Source organism: Phacochoerus africanus, chromosome 6 (assembly GCF_016906955.1).
Source record: "Phacochoerus africanus isolate WHEZ1 chromosome 6, ROS_Pafr_v1, whole genome shotgun sequence".
In the NCBI taxonomy this organism is placed as follows: Eukaryota; Metazoa; Chordata; class Mammalia; order Artiodactyla; family Suidae; genus Phacochoerus; species Phacochoerus africanus.
The window spans coordinates 90,911,032-90,933,448 of NC_062549.1; the positions used below are offsets into that span (position 1 = coordinate 90,911,032).

The following is a 22,417-nucleotide window of genomic DNA, read 5'->3' on the forward strand; positions in this document are numbered from 1 at the left end:
TTTTCAATGTTGTGTCAATTTCTGGGGTATAGCAAAATGAAGTGATTAAGTTATACATACATTCCTTTTTTTCTTGTCTTGTCTTTTTTTTTTTTTTTAATGGCCATGTCATATAGCAGCTTAATATGGGATTTCGGTGCCCAGGGTAGGGGTTGAACCCAAGCCCCAGTAGTGAAAGTGCTGAGTCCTAACCACTAGACCACCAGGAAACTCCCTATATTCTTATTCATTGTGGTTTATCTCAGGATTGTGAATATAGTTCCCTGGACTGTACAGCAGGACCGTGTTGTTTATCCATCCTATATGTAATAATTTGCACCTGCAACTGCCTATCCTTCTCCCCCTTGGCAGCCACAAGTCTGTTCTCCATGTCTGTGAGTCTGTATCTGTTTTGCAGAGAGATTCATTTATGTCATATTTTAGATTCCACTAAAATTCATTCTTAGTGTTGAGAGGGTCTTATGGACTGTCTGAGGCAGGAATGGTAAATAGGTTTCATCTTGGCTTCCAGCTTCAATTAGTTGGTCATACTTACTTGAATGTCAGGTCGCACGTGGACTCCGCAGGAAAAGGGTGTCATCATTAATTAATTACCTATGTTCAACCTGGTCAGGGAAGGCAGAAGTACCACGTATTTGTCATCCCTGATCTAATGCAACTTCCCACCTAGTCTGAAAAATCTCTAATCTGCAGTATTGCTCTGAGTTGGTTTCTGCTTAAGTATGTTCCTTGCTCACTGGATCAGCTCACTTCATATTTGGATTTCTCCATTTGTTATTAAGTTTTTCCCTGGGAGGGTAGGCTAAGGGGCTGGGCTGATTTAGGTAACCTAAAGCTAATTCAGACTCGGCCACTGATGAGTTATGTGATTCTAGGGAGTAACAACCTCTTTGGGGCTTAGTTTTCCACCTGAAAAATGAAAAACTTGAACTGAGGAACCATAAAGTTTCCTTCCAGCTTTAAGATCCTATTATTCAGGGAGTTCCCGTCGTGGCGCAGTGGTTAACGAATCTGACTAGGAACCATGAGGTTGCGGGTTCGTTCCCTGCCCTTGCTCAGTGGGTTAAAGATCTGGCGTTGCCGTGAGCTGTGGTGTAGGTCACAGACATGGTTTGGATCCTGCGTTGCTGTGGCTCTGGCGTAGGCCGGCGGCTACAGCTCCGATTCGACCCCTAGCCTGGGAACCTCCATATGCCGCAGGGGCGGCCCAAGAAATAGCAAAAAGACAAAAAAAAAAAAAAAGATCCTATTATTCATATGAGTCACTATCTGCCTCTCAGAGACCTGGTCCACTGACCTCACATACACAGTCTGGCTTACCTGAGATCCCTTCAAATATTGGAGGACCTATGGCTTTCTGAGTTTTTCATTCTAGGCTAAACATGACCAGTTTCTCTAATTATTTCTCATATGATGAGGTTTCCAGACTTCTCACCATTCTGATATTCTCTTCTGGACACTTGAGTTTTCCAGTGTCTTCCAGGAGGTGTGGCTCCCAGAGCTGGCCCTGGGCTAGCTGTGCGGTGGGGGTATCCCCACTGCTCACCCATGTGCTCAGCTTTCGCCTCCTGGCCAATGGGACTCATGCTGACCAGGGCACAGCCCACTAAAACACTGCCGAATCTAGTGATGTGCAGTGCGGTTTTAGAGGCCCTCCTTCTAGCTGTGTGCAGAACAGATGCAGGGAGCTGTGGAGTCAGATCTGGAAGGAGATGGTGCTTCCCCTGAAGATGAGCAAGTCACCAAGTGCCGATGAACTGAACAGGTGCTACTTCGCAATAAGCATGGAAGGAAGAATTGCCAGAGGTGTCATTAATGCCTGCTGTTTTTCTTTTTTAAATTTATTAAACATTTTTAATTGAAGTCTAGTTGATTACAATATCAGTTTCAGGTGTACAATAGAGTGATTCAGTATTTTTTAGATTATACTCCAGTTAAAGTTACGTTAAAATCATGGCTATAATTCCCCGTGCTGTGCAATACATCCTTGTAGCTTATTTATTTTCTACATAGCATTTTGTACCTTTTTTTTTTTTTTTGTCTTTTTAGGGCTGCAACTGTGGCATATGAAAATTCCCAGGCTAGGGTAGGGGTCCAATTGGAGCTGCAACTGTGGCCTACACCAAGGCCACAGCAATGTGGGATCCAAGCCGTATTTGTGACCTACACCACAGCTCACAGTGGCGCTGGATCCTTAACCCACTGAGCAGGGCCAGGGATCGAACCCGAGTCCTCATGGATACTACCCGGTTCCTTACCGCTGAGCCACAACAGGAACTCCCACTTTTGTACCTCTTAATTCCCTACCTCTAGCTTGCCCCTCCCCCTTCCCCCCATGATTTTGTTTTTCAAATGAGGCATTGGGTGTCATATCTCTATTGATGAAAAAAACCGTCTCTAACCCTTCTCTTTTGTGATATCCCCCCCCCCCATTTTCTCTGACAATGTGGCACATGACCTCTTTGTCCTAGCAGCTCTTGTATTTGCCCTGTACACAGAAGGACAATGAAGCCTCTTGCTCAAGGGAAATAAAATGAAAAAAAGGAAAAGTAAATCCAGATTTAGAGAGGATTCTGATCGGACCATGAGCCTACTGGAAATAATGGTGTGAAGGTCCATGTGGGAGGAATCAGACAGCCAAACAGAAGCAGTGCTCCTGGCTTCCCTATCCCCAGGGACGTGGTGTTCCAAAGACCACAAGGTCCCACGTGCACTTTCCCTTCATAATTTCCCTGCTGCTTAGCTTTTCCTGGCTCCTTCCTTTTACATCCTGAGTTGAGCTGCTTTTTTTTTTCTTCTTCTTCTTCTTTTGGGCCACACCTGCAGCATATTGGAGTTCCCAGGCTAGGGGTCGAATCAGAGCTACCACTGCAAGCCTACACCACTGCCATAGCAAAGCTGTATCCTTAACCCACTGAGTGAGGCCAGGGATCAAACCCACATCCTCATGGATACTAGTCGGATTTGCTTCTGCTAAGCCATGATGTGAACTCCCTGAGCTGCTTTTCTTGAAGTTGTGCAAGAACCTCCTTTCTGCTACGGCAAATTTAATCTCTCTTTTTCTGGTTGCTGTGAGGAGAAAATCACAGACAGTGAGGAGAAAATTTCAAAGCCCACCCCAACTCTTGCAGGAGGCATGAGGGTCAGCATTGAGGGTGAAGATGCCAATTAAAAAGATGTTACCTGCAGGAGTTCCTGTTGTGGCTCAGTGGGTTAAGAACCCAAACAGTGTCAGTGAGGATGTAGGTTCGATCCCTGGCTTGCTCAGTGGGTTAAGGATCTGGCATTGCCCACAAGCTGTGGTATAGTTCACAGATTTGGCTCAGGTCTGGCGTGGCTGTGGCTGTGGCTTAGGCTGGCAATGGCAGCTTTGATTTGACCCCTAGCCACGGAACTTCCATTTGCCCTGCAGGTGCGGCCCTAAAAAGAAAAAAAAAAAGGAAAGAAAAAAAAGATATTACCTGTGAAATGGCACCCATCCCAACATGAGATGTCAACCATCCCTTGATTGTCTGTAATTGTAAATTACCTTTGAGGATCTTTGAGCTCATGAGGACCATGAACTTGGGTGACCTTAAAGCCCTTCAAGCCAGAAAAAGAAACACTTGACCCTCACCTCTCTTCTTTATCAGCTTCTAAACCTTTTCTTATGGTGATTCCTTGGTTGTGGGGAAGCTTCAGGGTCTCAAATTACATGGGGCTGGAAGTGGGGGACTCAAATGTCTACTGTCTGTTAGAGGCTGGGCCCCAGGCTGGAGGCAATCCTTTGATGCTTATGGGTTAGTAGTTGTATTCGTCTGCTAGGGCTGCATAGCAAGATACCACAGAATGGGTATCAAGAGAAATTTATTTTCTCACACTTTTGGAGGCTGGAAGTCCAAGACCAAGGTGTTAGCAGGTTTGGTTTCTCCTGAGGCTCCTCTCCATGGTGTGCAGAGTGCTTCCTTCTCTGTGTGCTTTCATGGCCTTTTCTCCGAGTGTAAGCAGCCCTGGTGTCTCTTCCTCTTCCTCTGTTTGTTTTTTTGTTTTTGGCCACCCTCACAGCATGCTCAAGTTCCCAGGCCAGAGACTGAACTTGCGCCACAGCAACAACCTGAGCTACCAGCAGTGATGATGATCCCTGATCTGCTGAACCATCAGGGAGCCCCCCTCTCTCTTCTTGTAATGACATCAGTCATATTGGGTTAGGCCATCTCAATGACCTCATTTAACCTTTTTTTTTTTTTTTTGATTTTCAGGGCTGCACCCATGGCATATGGAGGTTCCGAGGCTTGGGGTCTAATCAGAGCTATAGCCACTGGCCTACACCACAGCTATAGCAATGTGAGATCCAAGCCACATCTGTGACCTACACCACAGCTCATGGCAACTTGACCCACTGAGTGAGGTCAGGGATTGAACCTGCCACCCCATGGTTCCTAGTAGGATTCGTTTCCGCTGCACCATGATGGGAACTCTTCATTTAACCTTAACCTTAACCTTATCTCTCTCAAGGCCCTATCTCCAAACACGGTCATATTCTGAGCTGTTGAGGATTAGGACTTCATCATAGGAGTTTAAAGGGGACAAATTCAGTCCATAACAATACTTTGTGAACAGTGGGTGGGGAGTGAGCACCCTGGGTAATCAATCTGGGATCCTGGAGAACTTCCAGCATCCTTGAGGGGATGTCCTTCTAGGCCCATGTTGCCCAGAGCAGAGCCAGGACCTGCAACGAGGGGAGAGAGAAGGTGAGGAGGGACTGTGGGAGGTTGTGTCAATGTTTCCTGTGCTCCCAGTGTTGCTCCTTGGGGACTGTCAGGGCCAGATCAGACCCTCTCAGGAGCAGTCAGGGCCCCTGAGCAGAGTGTGACCTCAGCTGCTCCCCACCCACAACTTGCCCATGGAAAGAATACACAGGAGCCAGCCAGCCAGCAGCCAGCTGGGCTGCATGCTCAGTGGCTGGGCCAAGACTTTTGTTCTAGAACACGCCCACCAAAAAGAATTCTAAGTTCTCCTTCTCTTTGCTGACCCACTCTCTCCACCCTGGGACCAGACCAGATAGCCTGTCTTCCCAGTGTTGCTTCTTGGGGGCTGGTCCTGGAGTCTCATGCAAGGTATGAGGTAGGGGGTCCATGGTGGTTTCCAGGCACCAGCCATGTCCCAGAGCATCACGTGGCTGGGCAGGGGGTTCCTCACCATCCAGGCTTCGTTTCTCTCTTCCCTCAAGGCCCACCCTACACAAGAGGATTCTCTGTCTCTGGAGCCACTTCGTCAGCACAGGCATCTTTCTTCTTCCCTGGCAAGGAGATCGGAAGGGAGGTTACCCCTCCAGTGTTTGCACCAAGACTCTGAATCCCAACTGTCCTGGTCCCAGATCACCTCAGGCAAAGGAATATCTCTCCTGGTTTTCTAAGATCCTGGAAAAGGAGATGCTTCAAGGATGAAAAGTTCTTCCTCATGTCTAGCCTTCCTCTGCAACTATGTCAGTCATGTAGCTGCAGAAGGTACAGAAACTTAGAGCTTGGCTAGATCCACTTAGATGACTAGGCAGAAGCCACGTGACAGAGCCAGTGCCAGCCTCCAGATGCCCTGGGTAGTGCCTTCCCACTACCCCAGGTAGTTGAGTTGGCTCTGATGTGTTCAGTGGCCAAAGCTGCTCCTTTCTGAGCCTTGAAAACATTAGGCAAAGTGAAAGAAGTCAGTCACAGGGGACCATGCCATGCATGACTCCATTTTTGCTAAATGTCCAGAAAAGACAGTCTAAAGACAGAAAGATTAGTGGTTGCCTGGGGCTGGAGGAGAAAGGCAGATTGGGGGAAGGATGGCTAAGGGGCTTGGGGGATTCGTTTTGGGGTAATGGGAATTCTAAAATTGAGTGTGGCGGTGGGTGCACAACTCTGTGACTATAACAAAAGCCATTGGGTTTTATGCTTTAAATGCATGAATTGTAGCGCATGTGAATTATATTTCAATAAAGCTTTAAAATAAAAAGCTTCACTTTCTCTGTCTTCCACCTTCTTACCTGGAATCCTGGGAACAATCCGGGCCAGATCAGACCCTCTCAGGAGCAGACGGCCTTGGAGTGGAGTGTCACCTCAGCCCCCACCTCCACCCCCTTGCCCGTGGATAGGATACATGGGAGCCAGCCAGCCACCCAGGCCGCATGCTCAGTGGCTGGGCCAAGACTCTTGTTCTAGGACACGCCCACTGTGAAGAGGTCTAAGGCCTCCTTCTGCTTGCAGACCCACTCTCTCCACCCTGCGACCAGACCAGACAGCCCAGGATGGACATGTCCAGAAAGCCCAGGTCACCCTAGAGGGTGATTCAGGCTCTGTCTTTCAAGGGCTGAGAACCCCGTGGGAGCGTCGAGGGCAGTCAGCGCTGTGACTGTGGCCGGGGTGAGCCCTGGAGAAAGGCAGGACATGAAGTCGGCCTGGGCCTAGGGAGAAGGTCAGGAAAGCTTCCTGGAGCAGGCACACTTGGAAGATAGTGGAGATGACAGTCAAATAAAGAAGGCAATTGGGTGGGAAATCACGGAAAGTGTGTTCCAGACAGAGGGAGGAGAAGGTACAAATGCCTGCAGGGGGACGTGAGAGAGTAGCTCATTTGAAACCTACAAAAGGAACTTAGAGTAGTTCTGTCTGATTGGAGACCAGAAGGTTAGGTGGAGAGGACCAGATGATGTGGGAGAGGTAAGGTGCGCAGAGCACATGATGCCTAACTGAGAGGAGGTCCAAACTCTGCCATCCTCCCCGGCAGACCCACCTCTGCCACCCACCCCCAGCCCCTGGGGGGCACCTACCTGAGCAGGGGCCCCAGCGCCAGGCAGAGAGACCAGCCAGGATCAGGAGCAGCAAGACAGGCACCACCACCAGCAGTGCGTCTTTGTAGGAGGCCTTCCCTGGGGCTGGACATGGGGGAAGCAGGGGCAGGGTCACAGGTGGCCTGGATGCTTCACAATCCCTCAACCGCCGACCCCGTGCCCTTGGCATACCTGCCTCCTGATGGCAGCTCTCCCAGGGGGTGACTGTGGCCAAGTCCCAGCTGACAGGGTTTGAGACGATGCAGGAATAGGCCACGCCTTTGTCTCCTGGTCCTAGTGAGACGCTCAGCAGCTGTCTATCCATGAAAAGGTCACCTGGCTCGACACCAAGGTCAAGAGTCCCCTCGCGTCGCCAGCTATAAGTTATGTCGCTGATGTTGGGGGCCCAACAGGACAGGAACACTTGACAGGTCTTGAGGGGCTGAGCATCCCCTGATATGGCAATGAACACTTGCACCACGGGCCTGGGCACTGCATCTGGGCAGGAACAGCAGAGCCAGGGTGGGTTAGCAGGATGCTGTGCCAGGCCCACAGCTCCAGCTACGGGATCCATGCAGGGCTGGATGCCACCTCCGACTAGACCCCTCTTGCTTCAATACCTTGTTTAGCTTCCCATGACCCACAGGACAGAAGCTGAATTCCTCAGCCTGGTATTCAAAACCTTTCATGAGGGAGTTCCAAACCCAGCTAGTAACCATGAGGATACAGCTTTGAGCCCTGGCCTCACTAAGTGGGTGAAGGATCCGGCGTTGCCATGAGCTATGGTGTAGGTCACAGCTGTCGCTCCTATTCAACTACCTAGCCTGGGAACTTCCATAAGGCGTGGGTGTAGCCCTAAAAAGAACCCCTACCTCAAAAAAAAAAGAACACTTTATAAAATGATTGATCTCAACCTCTCCTGCTGCTGATCCTCCCCACCTATCCTAGTCAATTTCCTACTCTCTCAAGCACATCACACCATCTATCATCAAGCACACTATCTATCTATCATTTATCCTTCATGCTTTTTTTTTTTTTGTCTTTTTGCCATTTCTTGGGCCACTCCCACGGCTTATGGAGGTTCCCAGGCTAGGGGTCGAATTGGAGCTGTAGCCACAGGCCTACACCAGAGCCACAGCAACGCGGGATCCGAACCACATCTGCGAACTACACACCACAGCTTGTGGCAGCACCGGATCCTTAACCCACTGAGCAATGCCAGGGATCGAACCCACAACCTCATGATCCCTAGTTGGATTCGTGAACCATGACGGGAACTCCTCTTCATGCTTTCACATGGCTCAGGTGTACACAGATGCCTGTCTCTCCTCATCCTCCTAGAAAACTCCTACCCAGGCTTCCAGGTCCAGCTTGGCCACCTTGCTTACTGCTGTGATTATAAAGCTTCCCTGATATGCTGGGTATAACCCTGAGCTCTCTAAGAACTCTGTGTATCCCTATCAGAGCATTTCTGTGATGATACATCAGTCAGAGAGACAATAAACATTTACTAAGCCAGGCACAAAAACAAACACATTCCTGGACTTTTGGAGGTTATAGGTGGGTGAGGAAGACAGGTTCTGACAGCTGAGTGTGAATAACTAAGAAAATAATGACAAGGATGTACAATTCTGTGAAGGAGCAAACAAGAGGGTAGGGGCTCTTTCTGCCTTGTTGTCTCCATCATCTCTGCCTTCTAGATGCTCAGCTGCCCAAACCATTGGACAAATCGGTGTTCTGGCATCCCAGGCTATCGCTTGCCTTGCCTGTATGGATTGATGAGTGCATCATGAGTCTCTGTGGCGATGGGGGCCAGCGGGAGAGCATTTCGGTGACAACAGGAGGGCTGGGTCTCAGACCACATTCCAAAGTCAAGCAGAGTAAAACCTCATTAATGCCAGCTCAATCTGGTGGGATTTGTGATAGGAAAAAAGGAAAGATTTGCTGGGCGCACTAATAGTATAAACAAAGATTACAGGGGGGGATATTTACACTACTTAAGAGGACAAGCCGCTTCCAAACACGATCAGGCACAGTAGAAACACCCATTGACATTTCGAGTAACTGATCTGCTAATTCAAATCATTCTGATCTATTGTCAAAGCAGAGCTCCTAAGGATGGCTGCTTGGCAGCTTTGTGCAATTAGTTCTAATCATGCTATGTATTTGGAAGCAATAAAACAGCAATTTCCTTGAAATCTGTAATTCAGATGCTGAGAACAAGGCATTTCAGAGCTTAGCGGTGTGGGTGCTACATGCACAATCACATCCAACGCTGTCTTTTCACATGTGTGGCAGCTGAGACTCAGAACGAGAGAGAGGCTCCCCTGCTTCCTGTAAGGTTGTCAAGGCTTTAGACTGTGCCAGGGCCTTGGAATAAGGGGAGTAGGAGGTAAGAGGGGGTGCTGCGTTCTAGCCAGTCTGCTGCCTGCTAGGCTGTACGACCTGGGTCAGGGCTGTATGCCTCCAAAGGGGTGGCCACTTGATTGCCAGTTGGCAGCCTAAGTGGCTCAGCCAGGTGACGAGCCAGTGCTCACTCTCTAGGTGTAGGTCTGTCTCCTTCCCAGGTTGGTACTGCCTTCCTCTCCCTCACTCTTTCCCCCGACCAGCTCTCACCCCTACTCTCCATTCTTAAATATGGACCTTTTCCTCCCCCTTATTCTCTCCAAGGTTCTGAGGCTTCACCGAAAGACTGGTTTGGGATTACGACACATCTTTCCCAAGCCATTAAGTAGATGAATGGGAGCTCAAAGGCCATTTTACCTTGAGCAGCAGAATTATGGTGGCAGTAGTCGAGGTGAGGGTGGTGGAGAGGTTGTGGTGGATGGAGGTGGTGATGGCAGGGGTGGTGGAGGTAGAGGTAGGGATGGTGGTACCATTGAGATAGGGGTGGTGGAGTGGTTGTGTTGGAGGTGGAGGTAGTGATGGGTGATGGGGGTGGGGGTGGAGTGGTTGTGGAGGGAGGTGGTGGTTAGAGATGGTGGTTGGGGTTGGTAGTGGTGGTGATGGTTTTTGGTGGGGAGGTGGTGGTGGTGGAGGTGGTGATGGGGAGGTGGTGATGGTGGTAGAGGTGATGGTGGAGGTTATGGGGGGGAGGTGGTGGTGGGGATAGTAGTTGGGGGTGGTAGTGGTGGTGATGGTTTTTGGTGGGGAGGTGGTGGTGGTGGAGGTGGTGATGGTGGTACAGGTAATGGTGGGGGTGGGGGTGAAGTTACTGGAAAGAAAGACTCATTCAGCCCTAGTGAATTCAGCCATCCCAGCTGAGGTGCTGTCAGCAGCTGCATGAATGACCCTAACAAATCTACACAGAGCAGAGGGTCCACTCAGCTGGGCCCTTCCAACTCAGATTTGTGAGAAATAAAAATAGTTGTTTTCAGCCACTAGGTTTTGGGACAGTTTATTTTGCAACAACGAATGACTAAGAGAACCCGTGAATGATATAAAGTTAACATTTTGCAATACATCTAAAAGAGCTCGTTAAAGAAATATGAAATAAAAACTCTATAATTACATTTAATTTTTTAATTTAAAACATTATGTCGTAGTTTCACTGCAATGTTCATTTTTCTTTTTAGCGGCGCATAAAATAGTGGCATGTCTTATAATCTGACACCTTAGAACTGATGACATGGAGGCCCGCCTCTAACCTAGATGCTTTCTCAAATGCCACTGATTTTACCTTTATTGATATTTACATGGTAAATATCACGATGCCTGTTTTAGGTCAATGTCAGGGACCTAAACCATTGTGTCCCAGGCCCCTGAGATAAGAAACTGAGCTAGAATTCAGACCAAGGCTGTGGCTGTCAAAGCCTGGCTGCCCCAGCCAGAAGCGCACCTGGGAGAAGCTGAGGAATTTCCTTACCTGTGGCCGTGTGTGTGTGTGTGTGTGTGTGTGTGTGTCTGTCTGTCTGTCTGTCTGTCTGTCTGTGTGTGTGTGTGTGTGTTGGGAGGGAGGTGACTGTTCCCTGAAACAGCCATGAAGTCAGAGGCCAGCAGTTTCTAGAACTTAGTTCTCCCCAGTTCCCAGGATGCTTTTCTAGGGCTTTGTGGGAGGAGGTGGGGCAGAGAGCCAGCGTCCAGCACACTCACCATACACCTTGAGCTGCAGAGTCTGTGTCCAGGCCCGACCTTCCTTGTCCACCAATAGCACTGAGAAGTTGCCACTGTCTCCAGACTCCAGCGGCCGGAGCTCCAGGCTGAGGTTGCTGTGCAGCTGGGTTCGGCCCAGGAAGCGGGAGTGGTAAAGAGTCTCCAGGGAGTCCCGGAAAAACGTGGCCAGGAGCTCCTCTGAAGGCCAGAGACATCTCCAGATGGCCTCACGGACTTGGAAGCCAGGAGGGCGTTCTGCCACCAGCAGGGCTGAGCCCCCCACCTGGCCCTGCACTTGGACACTGGTGACAACGACGGGAAATAGTGCTGAAAGGACAGAGCCCCGTCACTCTGCCTGCCCCAAACCTCATCTCTCTCCTGCACACAGACAAATGAGGTCCCCCTCCACCCAGGCACCGTGCCAGGGACTGAGAATAAAGCAGTGAGGACGAGATTCCCGTCCCTGGGGTCACAGAGTTCAGACTCTTAAGCAAGCAATTAAAATATATTGGAGTTTCTGTTGTGGTTCAGTGGGTTAAGAACCCCATCCATGAGGATGCTAGCTGATCCATCACCTCACTTAGTGGGTGAAGATTTGGTGTTACTGCAAGCTGCGTAGGCTGCTTCAGATCCCATGTTGCTGTGGCTGTGGCGCAGGCTGACAGCTGCAGCTCTGATTCAACGTAGCCCTGAGAACTTCCATATGCTTCAGGGGCAGCCCTAAACAAAAAGAAAAAAGAAAAAAAAATCAACTACCACGATGTGGAAAAAAATGGGTGCCCTGGGAGAACACAGGTAGGGTGATAGGGTGAACTTGCCCGGTCTTCAGGGGCTCAGAGAAGAAAAGATTAAGTTGAGACCTGAAAGGAATGGGAGTCAGCCAGACCAAGCAGAGTGCAGCCTGGATGGGGATGGGGAAGTGTTAGAGGCAGAGGAAGCCGCGTACACAAACACAAAGGCCCGGAGGGTGAGAGAGCGCTGTGCACAGGGAACCGAAAGTAGTTCTCTACTGGGGGAGAAAGAAATTGCGCTGCAAGAGTCTGCGGGAGCCAGATCCTGCAGGGCCCTGAAAGCAACTTTGGAGTTCAGGCTTTATCCTTAGAGCGATGGGGGGCCCTGGATAGGCTCTAAGTAGGAGAGCAACATGATTAGATCCAGGGTTAGAAAGACAACTCCAGCAGAGGTGTGGAGGACTCGTCGGAGGCAGAGCCAGATGGAGGCTGTTCCTATTAATCCACAGGAGTGCGAGGGAAGCTCATACTGAGGAAAGGAGAGGCTGAGATGGGCTGAAGTGGGAGGAACTGAGAAAGATGAAGGTGCCTAGTCAGTGGGGTCTGGTAGCAGATGAGATCTGTGGAGCGAGGGAGCAAGGGAGCGGGGGGTGGGGGGGCGGCGGGAAGAGGCTGCCTCCCAGGTCCTTGGGACCCTCTGGGTGTCCTTCTCTGGAAAACAGAACAGGAGGAGAAACAGAATGGGGGCGGGATGGCAAGAGGCTAAGTTTTAATGGGAACATGTTGCGTTCGGCATGTGTGGGTGACCCCTCTGCTTGCAGCGCCCCCGGCTCCTTTGCTGGCTAATTTCTGCTCATCCTCTCAGGGAAGCGTCATTGCCTCCCCTGCCCTCCCCCATCCATCACTGAGGGTTACGAACTCTTTCTCTGTGTCCCCACGGTGGCCTGGTGGTGTAGGTGATGGTGGGGGTGGTGCTGGTGGAGGTGGGGGTGGTGGAGGTGGGGGGGTGGAGGTGGTGATGGTGGGGTGAGGTGGTGATCCCCCTGTTGTTACTGCTCATTAATGAACCCCATTAGACCACAGATGGCTTCCTCTTTTCATCTTTGTACTCCTGTGCCCCACTGCTGTTTAGGAGCAGGATGGAGAAGAAGCTCAGTGGATTTGCTCAAGGCATGATGAAACTGGCCACCTCCGCACAGTGGTGGGCACTGGGATGCAGAGCAGAATAAGAGCAGGGGAGGACCGCACCCCAGTGCTGGGAGTGTGGGTGAAGAGATGTGTTCTGGGTGCTCACTCAGCTAGCCTCTGGTGACTCCAGCCCTCCCACCCATCTAACGGACTCCCAGCCCCAATCATCTCAGTCCTGACTGGGGATGGCTTCAGGGCTAATGCACAGTAGAGACGTCATATAGAAAGAGCATAGCACTGGATGCCAATCAAGATTCCTGGGCTCTCCTGCCCTGGCTCTGCTGCAGAGGAGCTGCGTGTACCTTCAGCCTATCACCTACTTCTCTAGGTCCCCATCTGTACAACGAGGGAGTGCACCCAATCAGTGCTACTCATCTTGTTTACCAATAAGAAAACTCATTTTTTCTCCCCACGTTCAAGGATTTAAAAGATCTGTGAGCCAAATGGATTTCTTTTTTTCTTTTTTTCTTTTTGCAGGATTTCCATCTCGCGTTTAGACATGTTAAAGTCTGCAGGGCTTTTGGTACCAGGAACTCAGGTGGGCACACTGGACAAAGTCATCTCAGAGTCCCTACGAGTCTCTGATGCAAACAAAAGTGTCTGCACCTTTGCTAAGCCCCATGCCTCCTATCCCCTAGCCTAGGGGTGCTGGCCCTTGTCACACTGACCACTTGTTAACGGAGGGAGGGAAGTCAGGCACCATACAGGATGAGGGGGTGGTCGCCCCGTGTTGAAGACCCCTGACGTGTCTCTTCTGACATCACTCAGTTACTGGCCACCCCAAGTCCACAGGCACGATATTAACTTGCTCTTGTCTCTCATTCCTCCTCAATATCCACTTCCACTCCCACAGACCTGCAGGGAGAGGCTGCAGCTTTCCCACAGGCTGTTGGAAAGACATCCTCAGATTGTAAGAGCCCTGCCCTCCCCAGATTGCCCTTACAAGTTGCATATGTTAACATCGCCAGCCCCTGACCATTCTCACAACCATCTCTTTCAAAACAAATGGTATCACCAGCCTCAGTTTTATGGGCCACAAAACAGCTCATGTCTCATGGACACGAGGGTCCTTGGGCTGCCATCCTTCTACCCAGGACCCTGCACCTCTCTGCCTCTTGCGAGCTTTCAAGGTTACCAAAGAACCTGCTTCAGTCTTCCCAGCCCTCCTCAGCTCCTGTGTGCGCACTTGGGATGGGGAGGGGGGTCCTGCCCAGAAGTCTGACGAGGGACCTTCAGCTCTCTGAGACCAGACCCTCCGCCTGCCCCGCTTACCTTCGCAGAGAAGTAGACTCCACAGGGACCACACGGCCATACTCCAGAGAGGCAGGCGAGCTCCCTCGACAACCAAAATCCAACACATCCCAAGTCGAGTGGATGCACGGAAGGAGCTGTGGTCCTTTTGGAAAGTCCCGTGTTCAGAAGAAGGAATCTTGACTCAGAACAAGATGCCCCAAAAGTGAAAACATCCAGAGGAAAGTGGAAGTTGGCCTCGAGACTAGCTGGACTCTATCAGGAGCTGATTCTTGTAAGTCAGCCTCTTTTGAGTGCCTATGGTTGGCCAGTGCAGGCGACCGGCACCCACACACAAGCCCACATCTTCCTCTCTGAATCCCGGTAGGGCCTCTCTGCATCCCGCTCTGCCCCGCTGCCTCCTGGCATTCCCGTTGCAGCCACAGAGACCCCTCTAAACTGCAATTCCCATCATTACTTCTCCTCTGCTTCAGATTCTTCCGTGGCCTCACACCACTCTCAGGATAAAGACTAAACTCTTGGCGTAGCATCCAAGATTCTTCCAAGTCCAGCTCCAGCCTGCTTCTCCAGCCCCGTGTCCCACGGCCACTCTGCTCTCCAGCCATGCCAAGCCAGATCTACCTCTTCTTAGAACTACCTATTCCATACTTTCATGTGTTGGACTTGGCGTGGCTATGTGGGCTAGGCGGCCAGCTGGACTCCCGCCCAAGGATACTGCACCACAAAACAGCAAGAGGAACCTCCCCTCCTTCCCTCCACCCCCACCCCAGCTCTTCTGTTATCACTCTTAGCATGTTGTTTTGTAACAGTTTTCTCATGTCTACTGACTGCTTGCTGCCAAGGTCATGTATTCACTTCTGCATCCCCGTCCGTGCTGGCCACCTCATGGATGTTTTGAATGTTTGATAAACGCAAGCATGAATTCTAGATGTGGTTACATATTTTGCTTCCTGGAAGCTCCGCAACTCTTCTCCAAGAGAGTCTTATGATCGTCCTGTTAGAGACGGGGAAGTTTGAAAACCAGAGTGAGGCTAACCCCTCTCAGAGGTCACAGAGAAGTAGAGCCTTAGGAATGTGGTCCATTTTTGCCAGTCACCCCCCCCCCCACCCCGTTTCTCCTCTCACTTCCAGGTACTTGGTTTCTTGAGTCGGGGAAGGCATCGCAAGAAGATGAGGAAAATCTCTGAGCTTCCTGCCTATGGCTCGTGGTATCTAGTCCTGCATAGCTTCTGACCTGTCAGTCACTCTGGATGCTCCACTCTGGACCCAGCCAGGGAGGTGGCAGATGCTGTGGTGGGTGATCAGGAGGATTCCAGAATGGGGTCCTGTCCTCCAGGCCCTCACCATGAAATTGTAGAAACAAGATACGTCCTGGGAAGGGAAGCCCCACTGCAGACAGACACGGCTCTGTGCAAAAGGGCAGCCCAGGCAGCTTACAGTGGGAAGCAGTCTCTGGTGGATGTGGGCATGGGATGCCTCCTTAAAAGGTGGAATTTGAGCTGCATCTTGAAGATGGACATGAGATTGGGATAGGCTGAGAAAACCAGGAGGGTCAGAGGTTGGGAAAGGGCTCTGAGCCTGAGGGGAAAGCAGAATGTGTGAGGCTTGGCAGTGGGAAAGTCTCAAGCGGGCTCCTAGGACAGTGAAGAACCAGAGGGGTGAAACTTTAGGGCTGCTGTGGGTAAGATGGAAAGGGAGGTTGGGCTCAGGTTATGGAGGCCTTGAGTACTGTGTGAAGTTTAGGCTTTTCAAACTCTGGAGACCAGCGACTCTCACCCAGGCTGAGTATTTGGATGCTCAGGCATTCTGGTTCAGAGGGGCTGGGCTGGGGCCAGTGTTTTACTATTTTTTTCTTTTTAGCGCTGCACCTGCAGCATATGGCAATTCCCAGGCTAGGGGGTGAATCGGAGCTGTAGCTGCCGGCCTACGCCAGAGCAACAGCAACGGTGGGATCCGAGCCATGTCTGCGACCTACACCACGGCTCACAGCAACGTCAGACTCCCAAACCACTGAATGAGGCCAAAGATCGAACCCGCATCCTCATGGATTCCAGTTAGGTTTGTTTCTCCTGCACCATGAAGGGAACTCCCTGGGGCCAGTAGTTTCAACAAGCACTGTCCTCCAGGCGATTCCAGGCTGCAGGATGGAGGGAGAAGCTCTGAGAAGCTCTGCTTGTCCATTTTGAGCTGGGGCTACTTTGCTAGGGGAGGATAGCATGCAGGGCTGACTGGGAGAGAAAGAAGACGCATGGAAGCCTGGGTAGCAGCTGTTGTGATGGTTCTCGCTGAAGCAGGGAGGAACTCTCTAGAGAGAAAGGGGGCAGAACCAGCGTCGTGATGGAACTTGGATGCCACCCACTTATGGTGCAGGGAGTTCAAAGGAGGGGAATCACCTAGGACTCTGCTGCCAATCCTGTCATCCATGTGTCAGGTATTTATTGAGCATCTACCTACGTGCCAGGTGCTGGGGACACAGAGATGAAAGGCACAGTCCCTGCCCCCAAGGACTCTGCAGTTTAGAAGACAGACACGTAACCCGATAATTACAATCAGTGTGGCCAGAGCAACGCCAGCTGTGTGCATGGAAAGCTATGGGAGCCAGAGGACAGATGGGTTGGAGCCAGCTGGGCGGGTAGGGGGCCAGGAGCGCTTTGTGGAGGGGGTGGTATTTGAGGAGAGCCTTAGGGCACAAACAGATGAAGGAGAGAGTAGGACTGAAGAACTCAGTCTCTAGGGTCAGGCTTCCTAGGGTTGGATCTTGGCTGTGGAACCTTGAGCAAAGTGGCTTCTCTTTGTTCTGTGTCTTTATCCACGAAATAGGCATTAATAACAGAATCGACCTCAGAGTGGTGCTGTTGGGTGAAACCACTTAAAATAGGGTCTTATCAACTATAATAAAAACATTTAAAAAAAAGAATAGGGTGGAGTTCCCCTTGTGGCTCAGTGATTAATGAACCTGACTAGGATCCACAAGGGTGTGGGCTCAATCTTTGGCCTTGCTTGGTGGGTTAAGGATCTGGCACTGCCGTGAGCTGTGGTGTAGGTCACAGGTACAGCTCGGATCCAGCGTTGCTGTGGCTGTGGTGTAAGCTGGCAGCTGTAGCTCTGGTTTGACCCTTGGATGTGGCCCTGAAAAGCAAAATAAATAAATAAATAAATAAAAATGATAGGGTCTGGTGCACAGTCGTGTAAAATAAAGAATGTTGCCCACCATCCAGTTCTACAAGAATCAAATCACTGGCTACAGCAGTTGCTGACCTACAATACACTCTGAAAGGAATTCAGGGTGAAGATCAGGATGAGAGGCACTCGTGTTCTGGGAAAACAGGCAGAACTGGCCCTCAGTTTCAGAGAAAATTTTATGAACCCAGTTTCTTGCATCCTCCCACACTTCGAAAAGCACTAAAATCATTAGAAGATAGCTGTGCCTCGTGACAAGCAGTGACCTTCTGCTGAGATGGCTGCTTGATGCAGGCACCCTTTCTCCATATCTACATATAGGCTGATCTCCCCTTAATGTCTTTGGAACAGTTTCTCATTTTCTGAGAGGCTGTCTCCCAGGCTCTAGTCCTCTGTAAGTCCCCAGATAAAATGAAAACTCTCAGCTTTTTACAATGTGCTCTTTTTTGTTTAGTTGTTTTTTTTTTTTTTTTTTTTTTTTTTTTTAGGACATGGCATATGGACATTCCCAGGTTAGGGTCCAATCGGAGCTGCACCTGCTGACCTACACCACAACCACAGAAATACAGGATCCAAGCTGTATCTGCAACCTACACTACAGCTCACGGCAATACAGATCCCTGATCCACTGAACGAGGCCAGGGATTGAACCCGCATCCTCATAGTCAGATTCGTTTCTGGTGTGCCACAATGGGAACTCCACACATTGCACATTTTAATTTCAATTGGCAGTCAGCACTCATTTTTTTTTTTTTTTGCCATTTTTACTAAGAGCCCAGAGAGAAGGAAGAAAGGAGAGCTGGGTAAATGCAGGTAAAGGAGTGTGGAGGTGTGAGCAGCCCTCCTCCAACTCTTTTCTCCAAGCCTGGGAGCTCCTGAGGGCGGGGATCAGGCCCTCTTCATTTCTACAGTTGAGCAAAGTGGCTTCTCTGTGTTCAGTGTCTTGTGCCCTCCAAGCATGTATTGAAGTGAATTGAATGATTCTGAAATGTCAAGGCCAGGACTGAGATGGCCATGGGATGCAGGAGTCTGGTTGGGCATATGGATTCCTTTGGACAAGAGACAGTGGGCAGTCACACTTCTTCTCAGCACAAAGGATGGTCCACAGTGCTCCATCCAAGCAGGAACTAAGATGCAATCTTTTCTGCATCATCCCTGGGCCCCTTTCCTTTGAGGGGAATTTCTGGGAAGCTGAGGAAGGAGGAGGAGGAGGCTGGGTGAAGACCTGAAGATACCCTACCCACCCCGCTAAAGAGAAAAGCTGCGCTCAGCCCTGTGACAACTGGAGGAAAAGGGACTGATGAAGGCATGGGAAGGGTTAAGTCTGCGGCTGTAGGTTCTTCCCTCAGTGCTAATCACTGGTTCAGACCACATTAATTACTCAGCCACAGGGGGAGTGCACGGAGTAAATTAGCTGCCAAGTTCAAAGGGGCCACTCCCCTCATTCCTTAATTAAGAGAGCAGCTGGCAGCCAGGGCTGTGCTCAGCCTCCTGGGGCTTTTCTGGGAAGCCAGAGCCAGTGGAGTCTGGCCCAGGCAGGCGCAGTAGCTGCATCTGCCAAGCGGAGTGGCCTGTGCCTGCCATCAGCCCACCTTCGCTGTGCCTGGGCCATGGGGTGGGTGGGTGGGTGGGGGAGGACAGGTGTTGACGGGGTAGGGGTGAGGTGGCGAACCAGCCTCTGAGCTCTACCATTAGCCCTGAGAAGAGCATGGTGCAGGGATTCAGGACTGAGTGGAATTTGATGGGGTGTGAAAGGTACCCCATCACGTGGCCTGTGCCTGCCCACTCACACTTGTCCTTGCTCCTTGCAATGGCCTGAGGGCAGAAGGGGGCCTTGCTTCTCTGGGGAGAAGTGGGGAAGGAAAAAAATGGCGGGATGTTTGAGAAGGGAGCTGGTGGGGAAGGAGGAGGAGGAGGAAGAGCAGCAGAGATGAAGGAGGGGCCTTCAGCAGGCTTTGGGATGCCAGGGAGAGGGGAAGAGGGTGGGGTGCTGCTGGGGGAGGGGCTTGGCGAGAGGGTATCTGGGTGCCGCTTCCAGGGGCCGGTGCAAGATGGGGCTGAGGGCGCAGCCACCTGAGCTCCATCTTTGTGTCCACCTTCCCTATATGGGTCCCCTAGCGTGGACCAGCTGCTGGCACCATCTGCCAGCCAACACCATGCCAGCCCCAGAGGCTGCCCTGGGCAGGGGAGCCCAGCCAGCTTAGGCGGCAGTGCTGTGACGTGGAGGAAGGCTGGGTTCAAGGCGGTGCCTGCGTGTGGGAAATGGATGTACTTTACCCCACCAGGGAGGGCACTCCTGTGTGTGCACGGCCCTGGGGCTGACTGCCTTCTTCCATATTTGTCCCTGGGATGCTCTCTCTCTCTCTTTTCTATTTTTGGCATTTTTAGGGCTGCACCAGTGGCATATGAAAGTTCCCAGGCTAGGGGTTGAGTCAGAACTGCAGCTGCTGGCCTACACCACAGCCACAGCAATAGCAACACCAGATCCAAGCCTTGTCTGCAAACTACAATACAGCTCATGGCAACACCAGATCCTTAACCCACTGAGTGAGGCCAGGGATAGAACCTGTGTCCTCATGGATATTAATTGGGTTTGTTACCGCTGAGGCATGACGGCAACTCTGTTGCCTCACCCTCCTCCCGGCCCTGCTGGGAGTAGGTAGAGGGAATAGAACCTTCAATGACCAGGGGAATGTGCTCCAGCCGGAAGGAGAGACACTGAGGAGGGAGGAGAAAGCGGAGCCCATGCAACAGCCCATGGGGGACTGGGTGGGAGGGGGACGAGGCTTTTGAGGCAAAGATACACCTTGCTGGAGGGTTGAAGGAAGGCTGCACAGAAAAACAAAGCCACTGCTGTGCAGTGTTGCAGTAGAGGGGAGGCTGGAAGCTTGTTTCTTCATTCACTCGCCTTCCCAGCATTTGCTGGATTCCCATCGTGTGTGCACTGAAGTTTATAGAGCGCCCAGCACGTGTGAGCCCTGCAAAGTCAGGAACGCAGGCTGATGCTGGCAGTGACCACACTACTGTCCATGAAAGGAACAGTCACAGTTGATCTGTATCTCACCTGGGAGAGAATTCCAGAAACAAAGACAAGGTTGGCTGTTCCCTTACAGAGAGCTGTGCGTGCTGAAGAAGCAGTCTTGGTGACAGCTGGCTCCAGGTTTGCCCGAGGCAGCTTCTTGTAGCTTTGGCTGCATAGACAGAGATATGAAACACAAAAGCTTGGGTCTTTCCCGTGCTGTGTCGTCAGAGTAGATGAAAGATAAAGGATACAGAGATGTTTGGTGGAAGCTCATTTAAATAAAAAGGTAGGGGGATTCCTGTTGTGGCTTAGCAGTAACGAACCTGACTAGTATCCATGAGGACGTGGGTTCGATTCCATGGCTGGTCTTGCTCAGTGGGTTAAGGATCTGGTGTTGCCATGAGTAGTTCACAGACGCGGCTTGGATCTGGTGTTACTGTGGCTGTGGTGTAGGCTGACAGCTGTAACTCCGATTCGGCCCCTAGCCTGGGAACTTCCATATGCTGTGGGTGCGGCCCTAAAAATAAATAAATAAATAAATAAATAAATAAATAAATAAAAGTTAGGAGATCTACTTCTGAGCCAAATTTAGAATGACAAACCTGGAATTGAAAGAAATTCCAATATATGCAACCTGTCTGGTTCAGGAAAGGGCTAGGCTCCATTTTGCTGTTTGTAGCCACATACAAGATGAGGTGTCTAAGGATCTCTTACAACTAAGTCGTCCAGTGAACCCATCAGGTCACCATGCAGGCTGGTGCACAAGTCCCTGACTACCTGAGAGTGCTACCAGAGGGCAGCCTCGAGGCTCTCAGCTGTCCTCTTTCTCCCTTAAGGGACAGCCCCCAGCTGCCACTCCGTCCTTATCCCAGCTTAGAAGTTCTTTCTTCTCTTCCTACCCTGTGAGTGATGTGTCCCCATGGAGCCCAGGTATCTAGATAAGGCACAACCAACTCACTGCTGCTGGATAAGTGTTTGCATTTAGCTCTGACTTGGAAAGAAAAATAATGTTTGATAGTTCAGAGCCTTGATAAAGTGTGGCGGCTGCTGGGCAGTGTTGTAGGGGAGGGGCACTGTGGCAGGCTGGGCACTGTGGCTTCCTTCCTCAGTGTCTGCAGGGTCTGGCCCTGGAGAACTGTGAGGGTCCCATGCTGCCTTCCACCTCTGCTCACCAGCATCCTCTAGAAACAGGAGCAGGTGCCTCTTCTGAGGACTGGAGATGGGATTGAGGCTGGATGTGCTGACACCAGGCAAACCAGAGAGTCTGGGCTGAAGAACATGGATTTTCTCTGAAAGCTCTATTTCGTCAAAGGTCTTTTGGGGGTTCTCTTTTCCTTTAATTTTCTTTGTAATTTTTCATTTTGAAAAGTTCCAGCTCATTGTTTTATAAACTAAGGGTCTGGGGAGAGAGAAAACTATCTGAGAGACCAGGCTGGTGATGTGTGTGTGTATGTGTGTGTGAGAGAGAGAGATGAGGTGTGTGTGTGTGTGTGTGTGTGTGTGTGTAAGACAGAACTTCTCACCTACCTATGTTGAAGGATCTTTTTTATTTCCAATCCATTGTGGAGTTATACTTCTATAAAATACAATAGAAATGAATCACTAAAACAAATTAAAGGAGATATACAAAACATAATCGCTAATTTTTGCGATTATATTCAACATGAGTACTCCATCAGATTGCTTAAAAGTTCCAAAATTCTTGTGTACAATTGCCCTGTCATCTCACCTGGCCTGGTAAATCCCCTTCACAGGCAGCCTCCAGTCCATGGACCAGGCACTGGGTGCCGTGGGTGGGGCAGGGAGGAGGGAGGTATGAAAGCTCAGGAAGGAAGTGGTCTGTGGGGTCGACTCGGGGCCGGCTCCTTCCTGGTCCCCCATCCTTAGTGTTCTCTTCATGAGCTGTCTTGTCTATGTTTTGACCATTTAGAAAGGGGTGATTCATTTACACAGGGAGGGTATGGCTAGGATTTAGGCTCTGGGGGTGCTTCCTGATTGACCCGTGAGGACCCCGTGCTTCTAGATGGTGTGCGTCTCTCAGATGTCCTGGCAGAACCAAGAGGGCAAAGGGGAGGGGGCCCTGGAGTATTCTGGCTGTGGACCGGACTGATGATGAGAGAGAATGGGAGGACAAGGAAGAAGGGTTGGGGTGGGAGGAGGGAAGGGAGA

The 22,417-nt window shown here is 50.7% G+C and overlaps 1 protein-coding gene across 3 annotated transcripts; it reads right to left on the reverse strand.

The window, feature by feature from the left end:
* Positions 1 to 4,542: 4,542 nt before the first annotated feature.
* Positions 4,543 to 14,736, reverse strand: SLAMF8 (SLAM family member 8). 3 transcript variants are annotated; one of them, XM_047784196.1, is made up of 6 exons: positions 14,068 to 14,736; positions 10,877 to 11,074; positions 6,977 to 7,282; positions 6,785 to 6,889; positions 5,179 to 5,278; positions 4,543 to 4,708 (listed from the first exon to the last, which is right to left on the reverse strand). In XM_047784196.1, exons 1-5 carry the CDS (start codon positions 14,153 to 14,155, stop codon positions 5,217 to 5,219), a joined length of 759 nt encoding a protein of 252 aa, XP_047640152.1. In that variant the 5' UTR covers positions 14,156 to 14,736; the 3' UTR covers positions 4,543 to 4,708; positions 5,179 to 5,216. The 3 variants fall into 3 exon arrangements, with proteins under 3 accessions (XP_047640152.1, XP_047640151.1, XP_047640153.1); XM_047784195.1 differs by having other exon boundaries at positions 10,877 to 11,203; positions 14,068 to 14,734; XM_047784197.1 differs by lacking the exon at positions 10,877 to 11,074.
* Positions 14,737 to 22,417: the final 7,681 nt, after the last annotated feature.

Bases quoted from the DNA above. Each gene is read 5' to 3' on its own strand.
- SLAMF8 (XM_047784195.1), bottom strand. From the start codon at position 14,155: ATGTGTTGGATTTTGGTTGTCGAGGGAGCTCGCCTGCCTCTCTGGAGT. The intron at 11,204-14,067 runs GTAAGCGGGGCA...CTGTCCTTTCAG, and splicing joins GAGTCTACTTCTCTGCGAAG to CACTATTTCCCGTCGTTGTC. The intron at 6,890-6,976 runs GTATGCCAAGGG...CCCCATGTCCAG, and splicing joins GAGCTGCCATCAGGAGGCAG to CCCCAGGGAAGGCCTCCTAC.